This window comes from Podarcis liolepis (assembly GCF_965112155.1).
Source record: "Podarcis liolepis genome assembly, chromosome: 1".
Lineage (NCBI taxonomy): Eukaryota > Metazoa > Chordata > Lepidosauria > Squamata > Lacertidae > Podarcis > Podarcis liolepis.
The window spans coordinates 31,943,444-31,967,908 of NC_139554.1; the positions used below are offsets into that span (position 1 = coordinate 31,943,444).

At 43.7% G+C, this 24,465-nt stretch overlaps 1 protein-coding gene across 3 annotated transcripts; it reads right to left on the bottom strand.

Moving 5' to 3' along the window:
* Positions 1-2,790: 2,790 nt before the first annotated feature.
* Positions 2,791-17,806, bottom strand: VRTN (vertebrae development associated; the record flags this gene model as incomplete). Of its 3 annotated transcripts, none has more annotated exons than XM_083507156.1 (2): positions 2,791-5,237; positions 17,681-17,806. In XM_083507156.1, the coding sequence occupies one exon, from the start codon at positions 5,234-5,236 to the stop codon at positions 3,218-3,220; it is 2,019 nt and encodes a 672-aa protein (XP_083363282.1). In that variant the 3' UTR covers positions 2,791-3,217. The 3 variants fall into 3 exon arrangements, with proteins under 3 accessions (XP_083363282.1, XP_083363281.1, XP_083363283.1); XM_083507155.1 differs by lacking the exon at positions 17,681-17,806 and adding an exon at positions 15,083-15,516; XM_083507157.1 differs by lacking the exon at positions 17,681-17,806 and adding an exon at positions 10,764-10,999.
* Positions 17,807-24,465: the final 6,659 nt, after the last annotated feature.

The window sequence follows — 24,465 nt, forward strand, 5'->3', positions numbered from 1 at the left end:
AACAGCTTCAGGTTAAGTACGGACCTCCGGACCGAATTAAGTACTTAACCTGAGGTACCACTGTATAGGAATTTGACAATGAAGAACTATGTAAGCTTTTAGAGCAAGAGTAGCTACCCTGTGGCACTTCAGATACTGTTGGACTCCAAAATCCCATCAACTCCATTCCGCTCAATGATGAAGGGCGAGGGCAGTTGCTGGCGTCCGTCTGCCTCAGGAGACAACAGTGTGTGCCTTCAGGGGCAAAGACAAACTGAAGTGACCTCTCTGGGGCACAAGTCTGGGCATTGCTTATGGAGGCCCTGGGCTGCCCAGATGACGACCCCTCTCTAGGGCTCCAAAGGAAAGTAGAGCAATATGTTTGGCACCAGTCTGGCTGCAGGCATTGCAGGAAGGAGGCATGCAAGATGCCATCCAACTATCTTAGGGACTCCACTCCAGATGTGTGTAGGCTTTACTACTTAGCCTTTTCATCTCCTGAAGAAGTCCCACAAGGCAGAGGAAGCTTAGGGTCAGTTTCCCTTCTCCTAGATAGGCTACCTTCCCAAGCTGACGAGCCTCCTCACTTCCCTCTACAGCACGTGCAGAAACCGCCTTCTTGACCATAGGACCCACTTTTGGTCTCATCCGCTCAATCTGCCGGATCCTGCATTTGCATGCAGGGCAAGTCCTAACTCACCAATGGATTGAGACTCATTGGCTACCCTAACCTGTTTTAGCTGGCCAGTTGAAGCCATTTCTGGGGTGTGGCGGCCGCCACATGCCGACATCTTCTAGTGGAGAGCTGAGTGCAGGGTGGGGACTAAAGATGGACAAACTACCCCAGAAGGAGCGTGATGTTGTCTTGCACCAGAGGTACTACCCCTCTCCTAACACCCCATCCACCCCAGGCTTGTAATCCAACATTAGAGGGCCACACGTTGGCTACCTTGTACAGTCATACCTTGGCTCCCGAACGCCCTGGGAACTTGGATGTTTTGGCTCCTGAACGCCGCAAACCCAAAAGTGATTGTTCCAGTTTGTGAACGTTCTTCAGAACCCGAATATCCAATGGGGCTTCCACAGCTTCTGAAGCCACGATTTGGTTTTAGAAGTAGAACGGACTTCTGCTCAACTTCCAAGGTACGACTGTATAGGAACTCACTGTGAAGGACAACTCAACCCAGCTCACCCTTTTGCAAATGGGCACTAATTAGTCGGAAGTTATATGGAAATATTCTATGCTTCATGAATATCTAAACATTGTTGTCTTTAGGCTTCTCAGTCACGTCCCCTGACCTGCTCGAGCATTTAGCATAGCAGATTATTGATAGTTGTAGGACAGGGATGAAGAAATTCAGGCTGGAGCCAAGTGCAGTCCCCTCCAGGCCTCTTTAGCTGACCTTCAGGCCTCTGCCCAGACCACACTCCCCTGCCAAGGCACACTTCTTCCCAGGCCCCATCTCTCACTGGCTCATCCTTTGCAGCATCATGGAATGTTTGTGCCTGGCTGGAAGGCATCTGTGAACTCCAACTATGCTTTTTGCTTGCTTTGGATGGAGAACAGAAAGGAGTGTGTGTGTGTGTGTGTGTGTGTGTGTGTGTAGAAAACTAAGCTGCGGTAGAAAGGTAAAATCCACGTTTGTTCCTTTGCCCACTTTTGCCTTTGTACTCACCCACTACTGGCATGGAAAGTTACTCAAAAGAAAAAGCAGCAGAAAATGTCATCTACTTCTGTTCTAGAACAATGGGGGGGGGTTGCTGATGCACACAGGGAGCATTTTAAAAGGAGAAATATGTAGCACACTTCCCTCCCAGGAAGAAATAAAGCAGAATATGTATTCAGTTCTCAATGTCATATTGTTCAGAAACCACATGTGCGAATGTTTCCAAACTGACAGGAACTTTGTGGGTGACTCAGGGTACCAGCAAGGGGTGCACATGGCACAGAAGGGTTTAAAAAAGAAGGACCACCCATTTCTGGATTGTGCATTATTATTTCCCAGAGTAACTGAAACAAAAGCACACATTTTTACTGTGGGAAATAGTCAAAGTTTGAGAGCTACAAATTTCACACATCAGTGCCACATCATGGCTGCCCACCTTCTTCTATGTGGGCTGGGATGTGCCAGGAAAGATAAGCATCTGTGCCCTTCCTTCCTCCCAAATTGTGCTTGCCTTGGCTGCTCCTATTGCCTCTGCCAGTTTCAACGTGGCTCAGAAAGCAGGCAAAGAGGAAGATTCCCGTAACCTGGGTCTGGTTAATCTACATCATGCCAGCACGGCCGCCCAGAAGACCTTCCCACATGTCTCCAAATTGGGCCCTGCTCTCTAAATTACCGTATCTCTAAATCGGGTTTGGGGAGTTTAGAATTCCTCTATCATAATACCCTGCAACAGTTTTTATTTCCATTTTTGAGGTTTTAATGCATTTCTTCCACTTGTATCACACATTAGCAGACAGGCGATTTTGCAGCTTTATGCTGCGCAACATAGAACATGCATTATGCCTAGGAGTGGAGTGGCTGAATCCAGCTCACTAACAGAGTGCACACCTTTCAAGACATTAGTCTATCGTTTGTTGATTTGTTTTCACTGCCTTGCTGAAGACTCCTCCTTGTACTTTCAGTTTTCCTGGTATATGTCACTGTCAGCACATGATATGCATTTGTTTTATTTGCCATCTGATGCCTCTACAATATTACTATTCTTGAGCCAGTCACTGCCACCTTTTTTGAGGACTCTGGAGGGTGATGCTAGGTTTTTGTTTCCCTTGTATTCCTTTCCTGAAAGAATTTTTTTTTAAAAAAAAATAAAGAACAAAACAGGGTGCACATCTGGACCTGGGCGTAATTCACTGCCCTTAAGATTGTGGCTCACAATCACATTAAAGAAAGAAGGCACATTTCACAGTCCACCTACAGCAGCATTAGAGATCCCAGAGACTCCCCTTCTCTACCACCACCAAGTTTATCTGTCCTATTCACCAAGAAGAAGAAAAGCATATATTTCATTATGGGCAACTCAGGAGCCCAACAAAAAAAGCAGCACCTCATCCCCATCATCCTCCCTGCCTTTTTCCACTCCTCCAGCGGCTGAGACTTTGCAAAGTTGGTCTCCAACTCTGGAAGCCAAGAAAATAAAAAAGACAAAAGTAACTACTTGAGAGAGGTTGCATTTCCCACTGATGAGATGACAGCAACTTCCAATAGCAGACTGGCAAGGGTCGTGACTAGCCTCAGGCATCCACCAGCGTCAGTCCATCGTGCAAGGCACGTTTCCACATGTAGTAAGTGGAACGTGCCGTCAAGGGGAAATGAGCTCTGAACTCTTTGTACGTTGGGAAGGTCTTTGACTCAAAGCGCTGCTGGAGAAACAGCTTGGCCTGGGCTTTGAACTGAGCCGTGGCAATCACATCCATCACAAACATGCTGTTGTTCTCTGCCATTTGGTAGCCTGGTATCACGGCACTGTAGGGCTTGGGTGGCTGCTTGTCTACGAGGACTAGAGCACTCTCCTTTTGCTGCAGTGGGCGCAGTTCAAGTTCTGCCTTCCCACTAGTCTCAGCGGTTTTCTTTTCAAAGTTTTCGGAAAGCCCGTTTAGGGTAAGGCCGCGTTTCTTGGTTGCTTGGCTGCCGCTTCTCCTCCAAAACCAATAGGCTGTGGAAGAAAGGCTTGGGTAGCGCAGGCGGAACTTGCAGAAGGGAATTTTCCACTGACAGACGCGTTTCTTGGCCAAGTGGCGAAGGTGCTTTTGCCAGATGTGCAGAGATGGGTTATTGCGCATGATAATACGGGACCCTGGATGGTGTCCATTGATCATCTTCTCACTAGGGAGGCTCCCTGGCTTGAATGGCAGGAACGGCTTCTTGTTCATAAGGGGGTTCTGGTTGAGGGAAACAGGCTGAGAAGGCATGAAGCTGGGGTTCTCGTTGATGGCCTTTCTTCTCCAGTTGTAGTAGGTGGACCTGGAGATGCCAGGAAAGCAGCACTTGAAGCTCCTGTAGGGCAGAACAGTATTCATGGAAATGCACCTCTCCAGGTAAGACTTGGCTCCTTGCATGGAAGTCCCATTTTGGTTGGAATTCAAGAGCGGACTTTTGGGCCCTAGGCCTCCTTCAGACTTTGTTACACCGTATTTGCCTGCAGGGAGATTCTCCAGTTTGTGCTCCTGAGGATCCTTTGGCAGCACAACTTCCGCAGGGGAAGAGGCCCTGCCATTTGTCGCGTTTTGCATCTCGTGCTTCCAGGCATAGTAAGTGGAGCGAGAGATTTCTGGGAACATTTGTCGGAAGTGCTGAAGAGGGACCACCTTGCCCTCTCGGAAGCAGGACTGCAGGAACTGTTTGGCCGCAAATCTGGCAGCCGCCTTCTTCCGATGCTCTTGAGACTGGCGCTTCCATCGATAGAAAGTACTTTTGGTGATGCATAGGTTTGATTGAGTCACCTGGGGATCCTTAGGCAGCAGCTCCAAGGTATTCACCGGTTGCACGGGAGGCTCTGGAGCTGGGATTGTGGCTTCCAGCTCCTCGAGGCCGACCACAGGCACAAAGTACTGAGCTCTGAATAGCTGGGACGAGAGCTGCTGCCCTGACCACATGATATGCAGCGTGGAAACTTGCAAGCCGCACCCCCTGGGTCGGATCAGTCGGTTGAAGTACGGCCGGATCTTTAGGTTGCTCATTGGGTATATGGAATAGATGTTGCACTGCAGCACCGACGCCAGGGCATACATGTGCCACATGTTGGCAAAAGTGCCAGGGAAGCAGGTGGCTTTGATGTCCGCATCAAAAATGGCCTCTAGGATGGCCAAGGGCAAGTTAGTCATCTCAGGGGATTCCTCTGTGCAAAGGGAGTAGCGAGCTGCCTGCAACATCACTTTGGAATCGATCATGCCGTGCAGGTAATACTGCTTGTGCAGCAACATCTCCACCGCTGTGCGCACCTGCAGCTCCAGGCTTAGGCTGGTGTTCCCCCACAGCAGCACGCTGGCAGCCTCAAACAGGTGATTCCCTTCGCCTTTGCAAACCAAAGGCAACATATTGCAGGGAGCATCTTCTGGGTAGAGGCTTTTGGCAACCCGGTCAACTTCCAGCTCTTCCTGGAACGGCCTCTCACGGTAGCCAGGTAAGGAGAACGAGGACAAAGTCCTCTCAGCTTCTAGGGTTGCGCTGGTGAGTCCCTCCAGCCCAAAGCATTCGGCCGCCTCTTGCAGTTCCTGAAGCACGGACTGCACCAGCTGGTGTCGCTGGATCATCCTGAAAACCACAGAAGAGTTCAGACAATGACGCTGTCACACATTCAGCATTTCCCCATGCAATTTCTTTGGCATTTGGGCTCAGTTACCGAGACTATTGTATTCTAGTTAAAAATAAATGGGTCAGTGAGCCTGGCTGTTAACCAGGAGGTTGGTTGTTCAAGTCCACCCAGGTATGGCTGTGGCAGGATTCCTGCATAGCAGGGGGTTGGACTAGATGACCCTCAAGGTCCCTTACAACTCCACTATTCTGTACTCTATGCTTCTATGAAATCAGGTTTTGCAGCAGCCCCAAAATCTGGCCCCCAGTGATCTAAAGCCAACGTTTCCCTGAGAGTCCCTCCTTCTAGTTTTGTTCCTGACCTTTAGATTTTCCTTACTGTCGGGCAATCAAGGGGAAACTTTTTAACTGGTCCAGGAATTATGGAAAGCAAATGATTTTTTTAAACTGCTTACTGGCTTGATTTTCCCTGCCTAGAAACCCTGAAAAGGCCTCTTGCTAAGCTGCACACACTGGGAAAATCAGAAATTATGCCTGAGCCAGCCAGCCAGCTTATTGTAGTGTGCTCAGAAGTGTTTCTATTCCTCTAGGGCTGTTTTCATCCTTTATACAAATTTATTAAATAATCATCATCCTTTGCCACCAAGTACTCAATAAAAAGAATAAAAGGTTGCTACCATGCTTGTGAGTATAATGAATGCTTTAAAAGAGTGAAGAATAACTCATGGGATATTTTTTTCAGATCACTTTTAAGTTTTCTCTTTATTTCACCTGAACTGCATAATAAACACACTCTTAATTCATACTGCAGGCAAACAAAAAATGCCTGGCTGGGTAAAGAACACAACTGATACTGGAAAGCAGGGCAAAGAAAAATACAGTGGGTGGAGTCTATATGTAGCCCACAATTACCATATAGGCTGTTTTTTCAGTTTCACTTAAGTGATTATAGGGTGGCTGTGATCATGAAAAATCCACCCACAGGAAGGGGAAGTCTTTAGTTAGTAGGCTATTCAGGAGCCTCTCACCTGGCTTATTCCCTTATTTTTTCAGAGGGCCCTATTCTTTAATTGCTCCTGTGGTGGTGCATTGTGGTTACTAAGGCTTTCATCATGTGTCACGTCACAAATTAAAAACAAAATTTTCCAAAAACAGCCTTTTTGGGGGGCAGGGTGAACAGCTCTGGGGTCCGTGCAGCCATTTGTTCCACCCTGCCTACAGGGCTGCCTTCAAATCTGAGTTCGTGTTTTAGTTACTTAATTACTCACTGCACCTTTTAATTGCTAATCTGTTTAGAACAGCAAGCCTTCTTTCAAGAGACAACCTCAGACTGTACTACTATATTCCTGACTTTTTACAAACTACAGAAGCCTATTTTCAGATGGTGCTATATTTCACACTCCCAGTCTCCTCCGTCTCAGATATTCTTAGGCCCTAGCACCCAGCATAGAAGATCAAAATATTTGCATAGCAGATCCTTTTTCCTTCTGCTGAAAATAATGAAGAGAAACAGGACCTAGTGCTAGCAGTAGCAACCTTTATTTATATTTACCAGGAGAAGCACTAAAATCTGCATTCAGACAGCAACAGAATAGGGTCTCAAAGGTGTCCTGGAAAATATATATTCACAGAGGCTGGTTTGGGGACAAAAGTCTTGTCACATGCAACATACAGCAAGCTTCTAGGACAGTAATGGGGAACCTGTAGCCCCCCAGATGTTCTCAGACAGTATGGCCAATTACAGGTAGGTAGCCGTGTTGGTCTGCCATAGTCAAAATATGAAGAAGTGTGCATGCACACGAAAGCTCATACCAAGAACTAACTTAGTTGGTCTTTAAGGTGCTACTGGAAGGAATTTTTTTATTTTGAGTATGGCCAATGTTAAGGAACAGTAACCTCCGGAGGGCGACAGGTTCGTCATCATAGCTCCAGGACAAAAGGCACAGGGAACCCTAGAACAGGGGTCAGCAAACTTTTTCAGCAGGGGGCCAGTCCACTGTCCCTCAGACATTGTGGGGGGCCGGACTATATTGCGAGGGGGGATGAACAAATTCCTATGCCCCACAAATAACCCAGAGATGCATTTTAAATAAAAGCACACATTCTACTCATGTAAAAACACGCTGATTCCCAGACCGTCCGTGGGCCGGATTGAGAAGGCTATTGGGTCGGATCTGGCCCCTGGGCCTTAGTTTGCCTTAGAACCTACTTACAGCTTCATGTTACAATACTGCCATGGTTTTTAGGGTCACATCAATTCAAACTCATAGTTGTCAGTATTGCTTCCCATATTATCCAAAATAATCCTGGATACCCGTAAATTTTATCCAGTTCTTCCCAGTACAGAGGGACATTATTCTGTTTCCACGCAGGCCCACTTTGGGGGTAATTTAAAGCTTCTCTATTCTTCCTCAATCTCTCGGGGGCATTAATTAAAGCAGGCTTCCTCCACCTCAGCCCTCCAGATGTTTTTGGCCTACAACTCCCATGATCCCTGGCTAGCAGGACCAGTGGTCAGGGATGATGGGAATTGTAGTCTCAAAACATCTGGAGGGCCGAGGTGGATGAAGCCTGAATTGAAGCATAGCCACAGAAGGCTATACAAATCCTAAGGTTCTTTTAAAAGTTCATTATTACATTAGCTTGGTGAATGCAGCAGCCCGAGAAGCAAGATGCAACAATGCTCGATTCCCCTGTCAAGTGTGTAATATACAATCGACCCTTCAGACATTAAACAGCAAGCACGACTGGCAGCACAAGGCACACACACTTCTATAGGTAGCTGCTCACACTGCAACATCCAATTCTGTTTGTGGTGGATGTCTTATTCATTTATCAGGGCCCCCTCCTCCCTAAAAGGCATTTCAAGTGCCAATAGCAGTGAATCAAACATCTCTCTCTCTTAGGAAAAGATGGCACTCAAATATATTGCAGTGTTTTAACCCCAGGGATCCAACCAGGGGTGCTATTTCGGATGGCTGTATATCCTTCTCTACCCTTTTGTATTTCCAACTACCCTTCATTATTTCTCAAAAGCATGCCTATATCAAGTCAGCTGACTAGTTCTTTTATGCACTGAACAATCTAGCCATTTATAACAGCCTCTGCAGTAGGTATATGTGCTGAAAGTATAAATCCCTTTGCCTAAAAAACACCCCAAATTACCATTTCACCCATGCTAATAATATTGCTGTAGTTGTCATGAGGTAGGGCTGGCCTGCCAATCAAACTGGTCAAATATTATCAGCTGAACATCATCATTTGACTGCAGCTCATGATGCCTGGAGGATTGGTCTGCGGCCTACTTTGCAAAAATGCCTTTTAAAAAAACATTTGGTTTTGAATAGTGGCCACTAGCTGGCCTTCAAAAATAGTTTTGTAATTGAAGGCAGACACTGATGTTCTAGGATAAAAGTGAAAGAGAAGAGCTGTTTTGTCAATCATCCCACATGTATAAACACCTCACCTAACATTAAGGTTTTATTTATTTAAATAACTACTTAACAGCAGTTTTCATGCGACTTGACCAGTGAACTAACCAAATATTTTACTTTGTTGTCAGATACTCAACATTTTCTTAAATATAGAAGATATATAAAACACAATGAATACACTTAGTGCTTTTTTTGGTTTAATGTTGAACATATCCAAGAATGAAACCTGAAACTATAGTATTAGTCTCAATTTTACTTTCCTTCCTCCCTTCTATGGAAATGGTACCATTTCCAGCTAATACAGGTGAACTAGACACCTTCCTACTTTTAGTCTACAACATTTCAGGCCTTTAAAATAGTTTCCATTGTCTGGGCCTTGCCTTTTAGTTTTTAAGTGTATGTTTTAATTTATTTTGTTTTTGGAGAGGAGATACCATAATTTTGAGATTTTTTTGGTTTTGGTTTTATGCTTTATCCTGTGTTCACTTTATTTTTTAGTTTTTTATTGTAACCTGCCAAGAAAACTTCATGTTACGGGGTAGCAGCCAAAGCTAAAAATAAGTACATTTTGGAATACTTGAGCACTATTGCTGACATTACTTTTTGACCTGGTCATAGTATTGTAGAATAGCCATGCTAAATCTTTCACAGCAAAAAGGCAATGCCTGCAGCATCTTCGAGGACTATGTTTTATTCATTAGAAGTGTGAACTGAGAAAGTTGATTTAGTTTACCCCTTACTTTTCTTCAACCCACCAGTTTATATAACTCACTTTTGCTAACTCACATAAACGACAAAACAAAACTGTGCCAATGGAACCTATGCCACAACAACCCCTCTTTATATTTTCCCAAAATTACTTTATCCCATACAGCCACATCAGGATGCGCTTGCTCAGGAGTCCCATCCAATTCTGTGGGACTAAGCAATCCTAACCCCATTTACCTGGGAGTAAGGCCTACTTAAGTTAATAAGACTAAGTTTTCAGTAGACATGGTTAAGCTTGCAGCATTAAAAAAAATGGGGGGTGGTATGGCAGCTCATCTGCTGCAGATTTGGCATGAGAGGTGGAGAGACAGTACAAAATAGTATAATGAATTAAATTAAATTAAATGAGAGCAAGAGAACATTTCGAGTCCCAACGTTTCTCTGAGCGCACGCAAGCATTCTAAATTGGAACCCAAGAAAGTATAGCGCAGGTGTTAAAGACTTATTCTTGCTGGATTCCGCCAGATCTTCATCAGCAGCCCAGAAGTCAGATCGCAGCCAGCCAGGGCCTTGGAAAACTCCATGTTTCCTTCCAGTCCAAGGACAATCTTAAATGAGGTCATGAGTGAAGCCCAGCCAAAGAACTAAGCCCTGTGCCCCCTCTGCCGGCCAGTCTCGCTCGTCCTAAAGTACCGCGGAGAAGCCATCTTTCCAAAGATGGTGGACGCACAGGAATAAACTTGGGAATGAGCTTGGTGAGCGGTTGTTACCCAGTTCAAGATACATAAGGGCACCAATAAAAAGGGGGTGGGGGAAGGAAAGGAAAAACATGATCCTTCAAACAAGAACAGGCTTTTCTAAAAAAACAAAAACCTAAAGGAAATTGCCCAGGGGTTAGCCCCAAGACGGATTCCCTGTTCTGCTGAAGAGATAATGGGAGGTTTGTGGGGCGGGACCTAGCAGAGGACAGCCAAAAGTTGCCTCAGGAGATCCTCTGTTAACAAAAGACTATCGTTGGAGAGAGAAGTTGAAAGAGGGAGTGCGCGGGGTGGGGGGGAAGAGATATTTGGATCAGCAAACGTGGAGCAAATGGAGGCGACTCTGAATTAAGCAGCTGCATATAGAAAGGGGAGGTAATAACGCGCAGCGCAACTCTGTGCATGTTTACTCAGCCTTGCCGAGTTAATGGGACCTGCTTCCTAAGGTTGCAGGATATTTCCCTAGGTTTGCAGCCCTCATTATATAACCAGGCTGGTGCTCAAGCCTTCCTTGGGTTTGAGTTTGCACTGGCCTACTTTACTGGAATCCAGTGGAGTCTTTTGGAGGGGTTTAGCGTTCTCTCCAGAAACCGGTTTGCAGACTTCGGAAGTTCCCTCCAACTCACCTTTGCTTGTTGGGCAAAGCCCTGGTGTTGACCCCAACCCGTCCTAAGCAGCTCCTGCTCCTTCCTCCTCTCTCTGCAAAGCTGTTTCCTGGACATTTAAATCCTGGAGCAGGAAGCGTAGCGAGCTCCCCTTTCTCAGCTGTGAGCCTGTGTCCCACATTCAGACTAGAACTGGTTTCAAATCTGGAGTGAACCAATTGGAGTGATTGACTTGTGTGAAAGGATCTCGGCTCCACCCCTCCCCCTCCCCACCAGGAAATAGTCCATCCCCAAGTGTTCTTGTCTATAAGATGAAAGGAGTGCATATGCAAGGGGTCACTTCCAAAGTTAAAGTGATCCTTGCGATTATCGAAGACACTTAAAGAGACCAGCACTTCCACTGTTAAAATATCGCAATTGTTTTCAGAACCTGAGCAAAAAAAAAAAAAACAGTGGTGGCGGGGAGGGAAGCCAAAATGCAAAGGCAGAAAAGGGAGAGATTATGCTCATAGAAACAATGTACAGTACAGGGAAATTGGTTGGACACAATATTGGTACTTGCTCATACTGTATTATTTCTGCAAATATGTAGGAAAGGGAGAAGCAAAGAATCATAACTTTATTGTGTACCTGACTCAAAACACACATGCACAGGATAACAAAACTGATTGCATTCTGGTTGAAGAAGTGAGAACAAATTGGCAACAGCCTTGCATTTCCAGGAAAGGCATAAGGAGTCCACCTAAATTGTATTTTTGCTCTGATTCATCATATTACTTTATAAAATGCAAACCTGGAATCATTTCAAAATAGCTGTAGTTGTTCTAGCTTCAATTAAAGTGGTAATTCAGCAGTACAACTGAACCAATATAGCCAGTGTCTATTCTAACCCTAACTCTGGGTTTTTCTTTTTGCAAGGTCTGTTTTGAAAAGGTCTGACCCAGTTTAAGACTTCCCTGCACCATCCTATCAATAGCTTAAGTCCATCCAGAGTTATCACAGCTATGGAGGGATTTTGAAGTTAGGCCTTTCTGGTTCTAGTTATGAAAATAATAATATGCACCCTTACTGGACTCCTGGCCCTGAACCCTTATACTGCAGCTAGTTCCTTAACTTTTCTTATGAATAACTAGAGATTTGGTTGCTGAGACATAAGAATCTGCCTGTCACAGAGCTGCCTGTAAGCATTTTGAGGGATAGAACGAATGCTAAAATTGGATTACTGGGGGGGGGGTCGTTTCAATCATAGCATATAGTCATTATTCTGAAAATGTTATTGGTATGGAAAGGCTTAAGAGTGCTGGAAGAAATTTGTGAGGAAGAACATCACTTGGTTATCACATAACAGATTGGATGATGAGGGTCTTACCTAAATTATTACTGAGATCCCATGTAGTATAGAAAACAAAATACAGTATTGGCTTGTGTTCAGATCCTTGCACAGACTTGGTCTTACATGGTCACTTTGAACAAATCTGTATAAGATCTAGGAATGTAAAATATTAATGCCCAACTCTGCTGTGCAGGTGGACAAAATAAGGATTGTAAAACACTTTGAAATGGAAAATAAAGCAAATCCATTTGAAATCAGAATTACAGTGCTGTAAAATCAGTAGAGACAGAACCTTGTAGGATTTGAACAGTTTGGTCAGTGAAACATTACTGATAGAGAACACTTTTCATTAAGATAATTATTAATAATAAAAATGTTTATTGCAGCAGTGCCTACACCAGGACTCAGTGTGCTATGCAGTTCACACACAGAGATTACTAAGTGTTCAGAGGCAAGGATAGCGCTGAGTCGGCTAGGTTGGTAATTAACATAGGTGCTGGAAAAGACACAAAAGAGACTCTCTGAGTCATTCTGTTATGCGGATTGCTAGATACATGAGGAACTCAATGAATAAACAAGTAGCATTTTTTGTCACTGGTCTTTCATTCATTAGATTTGAGATAAGCATATTCTGTCTCTTGATTCTGAGGTTTGGGGGTTGCATGGTGACACAACATAGTCTGCTTATCAACCAACTTGATGTTTTGTATGCATTTGTGGTACAGTATGTTTTTCTTGAGAAAGCACATCGCTCTTCAACAAATTTTGGTGCACAATCCCCCAGCTTGACTTGATTTCCTGTTCTGGATCTAGCTCAGACCTTCTCTGAAGAACAGAATATTGCTTTCTACAACATAAACGCATACTTACCAATTCCTTACATGTCACGAACACATACTAAACATACTACAAGATATGTAGTTACACATATTGACTAATTTGGTAGTAGCAAGGATCCTTAGCAGGGCACTGGAGCCTCAACCCTCTGTACAGTGGTACCTCAGGTTAAGTACTTAATTCGTTCCGGAAGTCCGTACTTAGCCTGAAACTGTTCTTAACCTGAAGCACCACTTTAGCTAATGGGGCCTCCTGCTGCTGCTGCTGCCGCGCCACCAGAGCACAATTTCTGTTCTCATCCTGAGGCAAAGTTCTTAACCTGAAGCACTATTTCTGGGTTAGCGGAGTCTGTAACCTGAAGCGTATGTAACCCGAGGTATCACTGTACAGGAAATTCCTCTGACATAAAAGATTTTGCAGAGTGCCTCCAAATCTCCAGGTTTATCTTTACCGTTTTAAGGGCTTAGAACCTTGATTTAAAAGGGATAAGAGCTGAGTTTTTCAGAAATTCTACTGCAATAATAACTTGTCTGCTTTCTCTGCACATGTGCAGAATCCCACTAGGAGTTACACACAACAGATAACAAAAATGAGGACAGAGCCGACCAATACAGGGCATCAACACTTAGACTCCAATGTTGACACTGGAAACTCTGCTTTGACCTCAGGTAGAGCTCTGGGTGGTTTCAAGTCCCCCCCCCCCCGCCCAAGCTACTTTTCCATAACTAGTAAGAGGTGGATGGATGAGTTGGGAAGGAATCAGAAAGATGAGGAAAGTTTTCCCTTCATCTTGTTTCTATCCTTCCTTCCTCCTGTTTCTCTCTCCCTCCCCTCCCTACTGTAGAAGATTAGGGTTGGTGAAATACATGAGATATGAGTTCAAGTTTCACTTCCTCCATGGACTCATTGTGTGGCATTCACCAAGTCACTACAGCACAGCCTTTGTTCTCCATCTGTGAATAGTGCCCTCTCACCGGTAGAGGAAGAATTCTATGGCACCTTGAAACTAATGGCAGCTATTATTATGCAAGACTGGAAATCAATTTACAAACTAGAAATGCAATATATATACAGTGGTCCCTCAGGTTAAGTACTTAATTCGTTCCGGAGGTCCGTACTTAACCTGAAACTGTTCTTAACCTGAAACACCACTTTAGCTAATGGGGCCTCCTGCTGCTAATGGGGCCTCCTGCTGCTGCCGCGCAGCCGGAGCACGATTTCTCTTCTCATCCTGAAGCAAAGTTCTTAACCTGAAGCACTATTTCTGGGTTAGCGGAGTCTGTAACCTGAAGCGTATGTAACCTGAAGCGTATGTAACCCGAGGTACCACTGTATAAACAATTATATAAATATATAGCTAAGTATTTGCCAGCAGCAACCTGGAGAAAAATTGCAAAAGTCATAGACCAGAGCAGGCTTCTTCAACCTTGGCCCTCCAGATGTTTTTGGCCTACAACTCCCTAGCTAGCAGGACCAGTGGTCAGGGATGATGGGAATTGTAGTCTCAAAACATCTGGAGGGCCAAGGTTGAGGAAGCCTGGACTAGAGCATGCGCAATGTTGATGTCAGTCATTGCTCCTGGTTGTTTGTTTGACAGAATAGAATAAATATAATTAATCAGTCCTGATTTAAATCATTTTAAATTCGAACATGCTGAGGATAGTGCAGGAAATTTTGGGAAATAATTAAGGGAATCAGATGGCCAGAGAAATAAAATCTCCATTGCAAACGTTATATTACAAACAAATACTGCAGCAAGTTTGCAACAAATCCATCAGTGGGACACGATATCTGAGGAGGTCAGATAGGACTCCCCCCCCCCCAATTTTTTTTATTCATTTTATAACACAAATAAAAAACACAAAACAGTAAAGACAAACAATATGAAAAATTCTCATCATATCCTTATTTTTCTAAACATTGTTAAGCGGGCTTCCCCAAGTCCCACCTATCTGATTTTCATTTTACTTCATCTTTAGCAGTTTACATATATCATAATTTCTAACCATCTTTTTTTTCAATCACACTTAAAATAACTTCACATTTTATCACTTATAAATAATACTATTTTAAAATACCCTGTCTTCTACTTCTAACCCTACTGCCTATAGCCACTTCCAAAGCTATTCTAAGGTTTAAGTATTAACATATTTTTTCAAATATTCCTTACACTTCTTCCAGTCTTATTCCACTGTCTCTTCTCTCTGGTCTCGGAGTCTCCCGGTCAGTTCGGCAAGTTCCATATAGTCCATCATCTTCATCTGCCATTCTTCGATAGTTGGTAAATCTTGTTTCTTCCAATTCTTCGCTAACAATATTCTCACAGCTGTTGTGGCATGCAGAAAAAAGTAACATCCTTTTTGGGGATTTCACCCCCACTATACCAAGTAAAAAGGCTTCTGGTTTTTTAATAAATGTGTTTTTCAACACTTTTTTCAATTCATTATAAATCCTTTCCCAGAAGTCTTTTACCTTGGGGCACGTCCACCACATGTGGTAAAAGGTTCCTTCTTTTTCTCTACATTTCCAGCATTTATTATCATGAGTATGATACATTTTTGCTAACTTCACTGGTGTTAAATACCATCTGTACATAATTTTCATCAAATTTTCTCTTAATACATTACAAGCTGTAAATTTGATTCCCTTTTTTCACAATTTCTCCTAATCCACCATCATGATATTGTGCCCCACATCCCTGGCCCATTCAATCATTACAGATTTCACTTGTTCGTCTTTCGTATGCCATTCCAGCAATAAATTATACATCTTAGATAGGTTTTGGTTTTTGTATCTGGTAATTCCGTTTCCAGTTTGGATTTCTCTGTTTGAAAACCGATTTTCTTATCCATTTTAAACACCTCGTTTATCTGGATGTACTGGAACCAATAATCTAATTTATCTTTCAACTGATCATAAGGTTTTAATCTAAATTGGTCCCCTACTTTCATCAAAATATCATTATACTTCAACCACGTATCTTTCATATTCAACCTTTTATAGGTCTTAGCTTCCAATGGTGATATCCACTTGGGTGTTTTCCTTTCTAACAAATCCCTGTATCTTATCCAAACATTGTACAAAGATTTTCTAATTATATGATTTTTAAATCGTTTGTGAGCTTTTATCTTGTCATACCATAAATATGCATGCCAATCAAATACATTATCAAACCCTTCCAAATCTAGAACATCTGTATCTTCCAATAAAAACCATTCTTTCAACCAGCAAAAGGCTGCAGCTTCAAAACAGATCCTTAAATCTGGCAGGGAGAAACCCCCTCTCTCTTTCACATCTGTTAATAATTTAAACTTAATTCTGGGTTTTTTCTCCTGCCAGATAAATGTAGATAATACCTTTTGCCATTCCTTAAAACAATTCAGCTTATCAATGATAGGAAGTACTTGGAACAAAAATAACAACTTAGGCAATACATTCATCTTTATCGCAGAAATTCGGCCCAACAAAGATAGTTTCAACCTTGTCCAGATAGCCAAATCTCTCTTGATATCTTTCCATAACTTTTCATAGTTATCTTTGTACAAATTCAAATTTTTTGCAGTCATATTTACACCCAGATATTTCACCTTTTTCACAAACTTCAGCCCTGTGGTTTCCTCTAAATTAAGTTTTTCAGGTATCGTTAATTTTTTTCCTAAAACTTTGGTTTTATTCTTATTCAATTTGACACCTGCAACTTGTCCGAACTCTTGAATTATCTTCAGTGCTTTGATTGCACTGGTCTCAGGGTCCTGTAAAGTCAATACCAAATCATCAGCAAAGGCTTTTAACTTATATTGTTTAGTTCCAACTACTATGCCTTTAACTTCCTCCTCTTTCCTTATCATATTCAACAAATGGGACTTATTTGGTCCAGTGGGCGCGGGGACGCCAGGCAGGGTTGTTGCTTTTTATTATTATTTCCCACAGTTTTTGGCGCTCTGCAGAAATGCAGGAACCGTTAAAGGGCTGGGGCTCTGCCAAGCAGTCTAGGCGAGACGGGTACAGGAGCCTGAGAGAACAAAACGTTGGCAATGCAAGTAGAATGGAACGGAGTCGGCCCATATTCAACTTCTGCATATCCAGTTGGCCCTGCCTGCCTACTGGGCTTTCTCCCTTCTTCCAACCACCTCCCACTAGTAACTGCCTTTTCCCCCCTCAGCCACCCTGTCCATTTGTGACATCACAGGAAGTTTGTAGCCAGTGGCAACTGCTGGGGACGCATCTGCACATCCTCCCATCCTGGTACTGGAAAGGGGAATGTCATGAACGTTACTTAGACGTATTTAGAAATACATTGATTTAGAAGTAGAAGATGGCTTGCTTAAGCTCTGCTGTCCCCTTCATTGCTGCTTTCGGGGAAAGCCTCATCGGCTTCTGACATCCATGAAAGGCAAACACAGATACGGTGAGGGGAATGGCCCTCATTCGACAGTATCATCCAGCCACCTCCACTGGCCAGCCTGCCAACCTCACTGGCTTCCACCCATGAATATCCAGTGGTTCATTCACCCAGAGCCTGGAGGGCAGCCTACACCGCTATCTGAACATGCAATTGCCAGTCATACCGTATCTGGTGGGTGACCTATGTCCACTCTCCATTCACACTTACCCCAGCATCAGTCCACAAATATCCACACAGCTTTTGTCAACAGCCTTTTGAAGGTGAATTTCAACCAGCTTACATACACAAACTTCAGCCTCCTTCAGCCCTGTGGCATCCCGGGCATCCACATGCTAATCACAGCTTCTGCCCACCAACACCTACCAGCTTCTGCCAGGTCCATCGCCAGCTTCCAACCATGGATATCAAGCCACGGTCCTGCTCAGAAGGTACACTTGCCTTCTTGTTGCTCCACAGCATCTCATTAACGGATGATGGCCTCCTTCCATTTGCCACTTTGCCTCCATGTGGAAGGAGGCCACCAAGTACTGAATAACACAGCTGTTGTCCACTGTGTCTTCTTCAAGCTTTTGCCTTGGCTTTCCCCTTGGGCCACTTTTGTATATACACCGAGTTGCCATGTGCTTTTGTGACATCACAGGGCGTCCATAGCCAATCACAGCAGCTGGAGAGGCACCATCATCATCACCTCCTCAGGCCTCACAATGGTGGGTGCAGCTCAGCAGCCATTTCCCCTTTGCTTGTTAGTATGTACAGCTCACTCCTTATCTGTAATGACACCAGAGAAAGGCATGCCATAAATCGTGAGGGGTCATTTTTCATCCTGATAGCTGCATTTCCTCGGGTCAGATTTTCCATGTATGGGAGCCAACTCCTAAGGGCCTAGGTCCCTTCACCTCCCCCCAAAAAATGTTGATTAGTTGCATCAGGTGTGCTTGAGAAAACACCTGTTTTTGTGCTATTGTGAGGGATTCTGTTCAGGGGGTTGAATAGAGTGGATGCTCCGGTTGCGAACGTGATCCATGTGGGAGGCACGTTCGCAACCCACAGCGTTCACAACCCGCAGCACCGCATCTTCGCACACGCAGGTTGAGATTCAGCGCTTCTGCGCATGCGCAAAGCGCGATTTAGCGCTTCTGCACAAGTGCGAGCACCAAAACCCAAAAGTAACCTGTTCCGGTACTTCCAGATTTGGCGTGGTGCACAACCCGAAAACGCGCAACCTGAAGCGTCTGTAACCCAAGGTATAACTGTAATAGACTGGAGACAGGGGCTTATTAAGGGGGCGGGTCGCCCCTAGTACCACCCAGGGGGGGAGGACAAGATGGCCCGCTGCCCCCCCAGCTGTAGAGCGGCCTAGGGGGTGTGCGCAGTCAGCATGGACGCTGCTCAGGCAGTGTCTGTACGGGCTGCCCCCCACGTGTACAGGTGTCCATACGGGCTGCTGCTTGCAAGGCGACCGTACAGCTGCTGCGCGCACACCGCCTGCCAGTTCTCCCCACCCCTCAGTGTCCCACCCCAGATGCCGGAGACGGTTCCTCCGCCACTGACTGGAGAAGCCAGTATAAGTTGCAATTCAGCTGAATTTGGGGGAACCACTTGAAGCATCTTTTGTGTTGAGCTATTTAATAAAATAAAAAGGGACTTGTTTTAAAATAATTAATAATCATTTCTTCCCATTGGAGCCTATCCTGAGTATTAAAAAAGTATAAGCCCAATGACTCTCCAAAACCAATGACATGGTTGCACCTGCATTATGTGAAAACAGTTCTTTTTTAACATGGACACAGTTTACTATGATATAAACTTCAGATAAAGATTTGGTAGTGATAATAGAAACTTACGGTAAGTTATAACCCAATAAAGTTTAACACTGTTATTACCTCAGCTTATTATGGGTAGCTGTAAACATCTCCATTGTTGTAGATTTGGCATTGATAACACATGTCTACTCAGAAGCAAATCCTACAGAATTCAATGAGGCTTAAAGGTAAAGGTAAAGAGACCCCTGACCGTTAGGTCCAGTCGTGGCCGACTCTGGGGCTACGGCGCTCATCTCGCTTTACTGGCCAAGGGAGCCGGCGTACAGCTTCCGGGTCATGTGGCCAGCAGGACTAAGCTGCTTCTGGCGAACCAGAGCAGCGCACGGAAACGCCATTTACCTTCCCGCCAGAGCAATACCTATTTATCTACTTACACTTCGTGCTTTCGAACTGCTAGGTTGGCAGGGTCAATGGGACTTACTCCTCGGTAATTGGGCAATAGCACTGCAGCATAAGGTTGCAATCTATACATGCTTATATGTGGATAAACCTGCAATTCTAAATACAGTTCTTGGGAAGAATAAGCTCTTTTGAGCGAAATGGGACTTTTGTCTGTTTAGGATTGCAGAGTTTCTCAAACAGCATAATGTTGTAGATCAAATTAATGCTTTTGGTTTAATCAGCATACCTTCCCCCGACTAGATAATTGAATCAGTCATTTATTTACTTCAGCATGATTGTTCAGTGCAGCACAGAGATCAAAAACCTGTTTGGAAAGGAAACTCATCGATTGTGTGCTGAAAAATTGCCCTGTCTTTCTAGCAAAGGCGGAAGGTTGCAGCTAGATAAAGTATAGAAAGCCAAAGGGTTCTTGGTGAATCACTGATAGACTGCCGCTTCTCATTACAAAGATTCAAAAAGCCCTCTTTCTCAAACTTTTTATACCTGTTCTGCCTTCCCACCTCCTGCCCATTCAGCACCAACTATTTAGTCCACAAGAGAGCAGACAGAAATTATTGTATACAGTCATGTGTATGTAACTTGCTGTATTAGTGTGAATTGGGGCAATAACTCAATGGAGGCATTAGAACAGGGGTCAGCAAACTTTTTCAGCAAGGGGCCGGTACACTGTACCTCAGACCTTGTGGAGGGCTGGACTATATTTTGAAAAATAATAATAATGAACAAATTCCTATGTCCCACAAATAACCCAGAGATGCATTTTAAATAAAAGGGCACATTCTACTCATGTAAAAACACGCTGATTCCCGGACCGTCCACTGGCTGGATTTAGAAGGCAATTGGGCCAGATCCAGCCCCAGGCCTTAGGTTGCCTACCCATGCATTAGAAAGACCTAGTAGATTCAGTGGGATACAGGATTTTAGAGTGTATGACTGGGATCAGTGAGGCCTGAATTCAAATCCCTACTCAGCCGTGAAACTCACTTGGGCTGGCCACTGTTTTTCACCTTAAATTTGTTGTGAAAGGTAGCACCATACAGGCATGTCCAAAGTCTGTTTTGGGGGCCTAATCCAGCCTTTCGGTCAATTTAATCCAGCCCCTGTGGCAGTATATGTCCTGGGGTAAAATCCTTTAAAAAGCTCAGAAACTTCAACCCAAAAAAGAAGCTGGACAACTTTGGGGTAAAACTGTAAAAAAACAAAAAAAACAAAAAAAACTCAACAACTTTGGTCGGACCCCAGGCATGTTCACTTCATCAAATGTGGCCCTCTTTGTGACAACGTTTGGGCACCCCAGATTGTATGTAGCATTGAGCCATCTTGAGGAAAGGCAAGATTTAAAAAATAGATAAATACCTGACCTATTTAAACCACACTCTAGAAAGCATTACTAGAATACAGCAGTACAGATGGGATGATAAGATAAACTGTACATATTCAGTGCTTAAGCACATTCAACCCATTTCTGTCTTGGCCGGTAAAGATTTTTCTGATGTGGGAAGTGACACAATACAGTATGGAGTGAAAATTAAGTGTTCACAGAATCAGTTATCTGGCGTGAAATAGTAAACTGCATCTGACGTGAGGCAGATTATTTTTCTGTCAGTCCCATAAAGATCCAACTCCCCCCCCACACACACACACACCCAGCCTGCCATGTGGGGCTCATTTATGCTGCAGAGAGCTGTTTGCAAAGCAAATATCCTCAAGATGACTCAAGAGAACATGCTTAGCAATTTTCTGCAGTTAGACCAATGCACTCACCCTTCCCTCAAAGTCACTTGTCATAAAATTGTAGAATTGTAGAGTTGGAAGGGATCCCAAGGGTCATCTAGTCCAATGCCTTGCAATGTAGGAATCTCATCTCGGCTGTATTCACACTATATCTTGAAGGCACATGTGAATCACATGCTTTCCCTCAAATAATTCTGGGAACTGTGGTCTGTTAAGATTTGCTAGGAATTTTAACTCTGTAAAAGATAAACTAGAGTGCCCAGAATTCATTGAGGGAATTCCTTCATTTGATGAGTCAACCCCTGGGCATGAACAAAGTCCCTCCAGTTTTGCAGTCCATGAAATTGTAACAGTGTGATGTCCTTTTCCACCTTGCAGATGTGTGGTCAGTATGTTTTCATTGTTGTTTATGTGTTAAAATGTATCCCAATAAACATTTAGCCATTGCAAATTCAAAATGAGAAAGCAACGTATGTTCTTCAAAATTTCCCAATAATATTTTGATTAGAAGGGCAATAGTAGATCTGATGTACAGAGCAATCCTTTAAGACAACACCATTAACAAAAGTGTTGCCTATTTAGGGCTACTATCCCCCACCCCACATTTTCTTTCTCTCTCCTCTCTCCCCCCCACTTCTCTCTCCCCCCCAACCTCACCACCATGCACAGGACATCAATGCCTCACATCAAATGTTACTGACACATAGAAAGGACTCTATGAACTGAAAACAGAGACGTTATATGTACAGTGGTACCTCGGGTTACATACGCTTCAGGTTACATACACTTCAGGTTACCGACTCCGCTAACCCAGAAATAGTGCTTCAGGTTAAGAACTTTGCTTCAGGATGAGAACAGAAATCGGGCTCTGGCAGCGCGGCGGCAGCAGGAGGCCCAATTAGCTAAAGTGGTGCCTCAGGTTAAGAACAGTTTCAGGTTAAGAACGGACCTCCGGAATGAATTAAATACTTAACCCAAGGTAACACTGTACCTTTGTTATCCATGAAAATCTTTTAATAACAACACTTTTTTTAAAAAAAAGTGTTGTCCGTGAGATTTGATGTTTTTATGCCATCACATTACGAGCTGGTAATGCGCATGTAATAATGTGCAGAACTCTGGAACCAATGAGGCACTAGATTATTACGTTAAAAGAAGGGGGGGGGACCCAACTGTGATTATAGGACAAAAATAATGTGTGTTTCATAAGGAGTCATATAAGCTTTTATATTCAGCTTGATCTAGGCTAAGTACACACCATACATTTAAAGTGCATTTTCCCTCCCAAAGAATCATAGGAAGTATAGTTTAAGAGTGCTGGGAATTGTAGCTCTTTGAGGGGTAAGCAACAGTCCTCAGGAGGGGAGTGCGAATCCTGCATGCTTTAATGTGCTTTAAATGTGCCCCCTAATCCTGTAAGAGGTGGGGCATCCTCAGCATCTTGCAGAACTGAGCATTTAAGTGGAATAAAAAGGATAGTTCACGTCCACAACATACATTTAAAGGTCATGACTTCACCCCAATAATCCTGGGAATGGCCATTTGTTAAAGTTGCTTGGAACTGTAGCTCAGTGAGGGGTAAACAGTTCCTGATAGTCTTTTGAGGGAGCCATGTGCTTTAATTGTATGGTGTGGGTGTTAGAGAGACGGGAGGGGAGGAATTGATTGAACAGTGACTTTTGCAGCATACTAATTTGCACAAAGTCATGACATAAAACTATAATAGGACATTATGACACCAGATTCAAGAAAGGCGAAGGACCCTCTTTGAACAGCTATTTTGTTTACTTCCAGCCCTTTGTTACCTGAGGAGATATTGACAAATCAGAGGGCTCAAAGTCTGGACAAAGCTGCTGAAATGCTGATGTGAGTGATTTACAGCAAAAGATTGAATTAGTTTATTCAGCCTATCTGTGTCTAAATGATGAGTGAAAGGGAAGGAAAAGAGAATTTCTGGAAGCTGTAAATCTTTAAAGCGGCTAGGAGAATTTATTACGAGTGAGCAACATACAGTTCATGGAGTATAACAAAGAAACAAACAACAACAACAACCAGTGACTGAATTTTAGAATAAAGACAGCGTGAGTTGGGAAATCAGATATCCCAAGGAAAACAGCAAGGCAGAACAAAGGAGCAAAAACTCATTTTTACAGTAAAAAAAGGATTGATTTTGCAGCCTTCGAAGCACTTTTTAAGGATCCAATTGCTTATTTTTAAAGTGGGGTAAATTACGGTATTAGTCCTCGCACTGCAGAGAACTGGCTGAAAGTGATATGCTGATTTTCACCTAATATTTTATTTTATGAAAGCCTCTAGTATATTTACATTTGCATCTGATAACATCTTACTGATATTAGCTCTACTTTCCAGGTTTCGCTCCCCACAGCACAGGTACCAAACACTAGTAAACATTTCACAAGTCCTCCTCTCCCCACCCCCACCACTTCCTCCTGCTCCACTTTTAGAATGGGTTCTTATATTTTCTGAAATTGTTTTTTTTTAATCTGATTGTGCACACACCAACATAAACATCAAACAGATTCTAGAGCCTATTCCTTGTTCAATTTGTGCATCACTTTGATAATATTAAACAAAGTCATCTTTTAAAACATTTTTCCTTCCTCCCTTCTGATTTTGCACACTCTTGCACATTTAACAATGTAAAAATAATAAAAAGCACATATTTAGCATTCTTTATGTTTTTAAAAAATAAGGTGCTCTTCCCATGGGGAAAGCAATTTTTTATTGGGAGTGTAACTGCCTTGCCTGGTTTCAGGGTGTGAAAGTTCTGAGCATCAGTTTTTTCTACTGTGAAATGGGTATCTTGTAGTGCCCACAACAACTTTCCAAATGTGCTCCTGGGCTCAAAAAGGTTGGACAGAGAGGAAAGGTGCTTCCAGACCAGTGGCGTAGCGTGGGTTGTCAGCACCCGGGGCAAGGCAAGTAATTTGCGCCCCCTAACCCGTGGATTTGTGCCCCCTAACCCTAACCCCCAGATGTTGCGCCCGGTGCGGCCGGCCCCCCCCCCCGCACCCCCCACGCTACGCCACTGTTCCAGACAACCTGTTTATTGAGCATTCATCCTGATTTGTTTGCAGGGAGATAAGATGACATTAGCTATTTACTGAGCACTCATTTTTCGCAATACGTCTAATCTTTTGGGGAAGCAGGTTTGTTGCACAAGAGCTG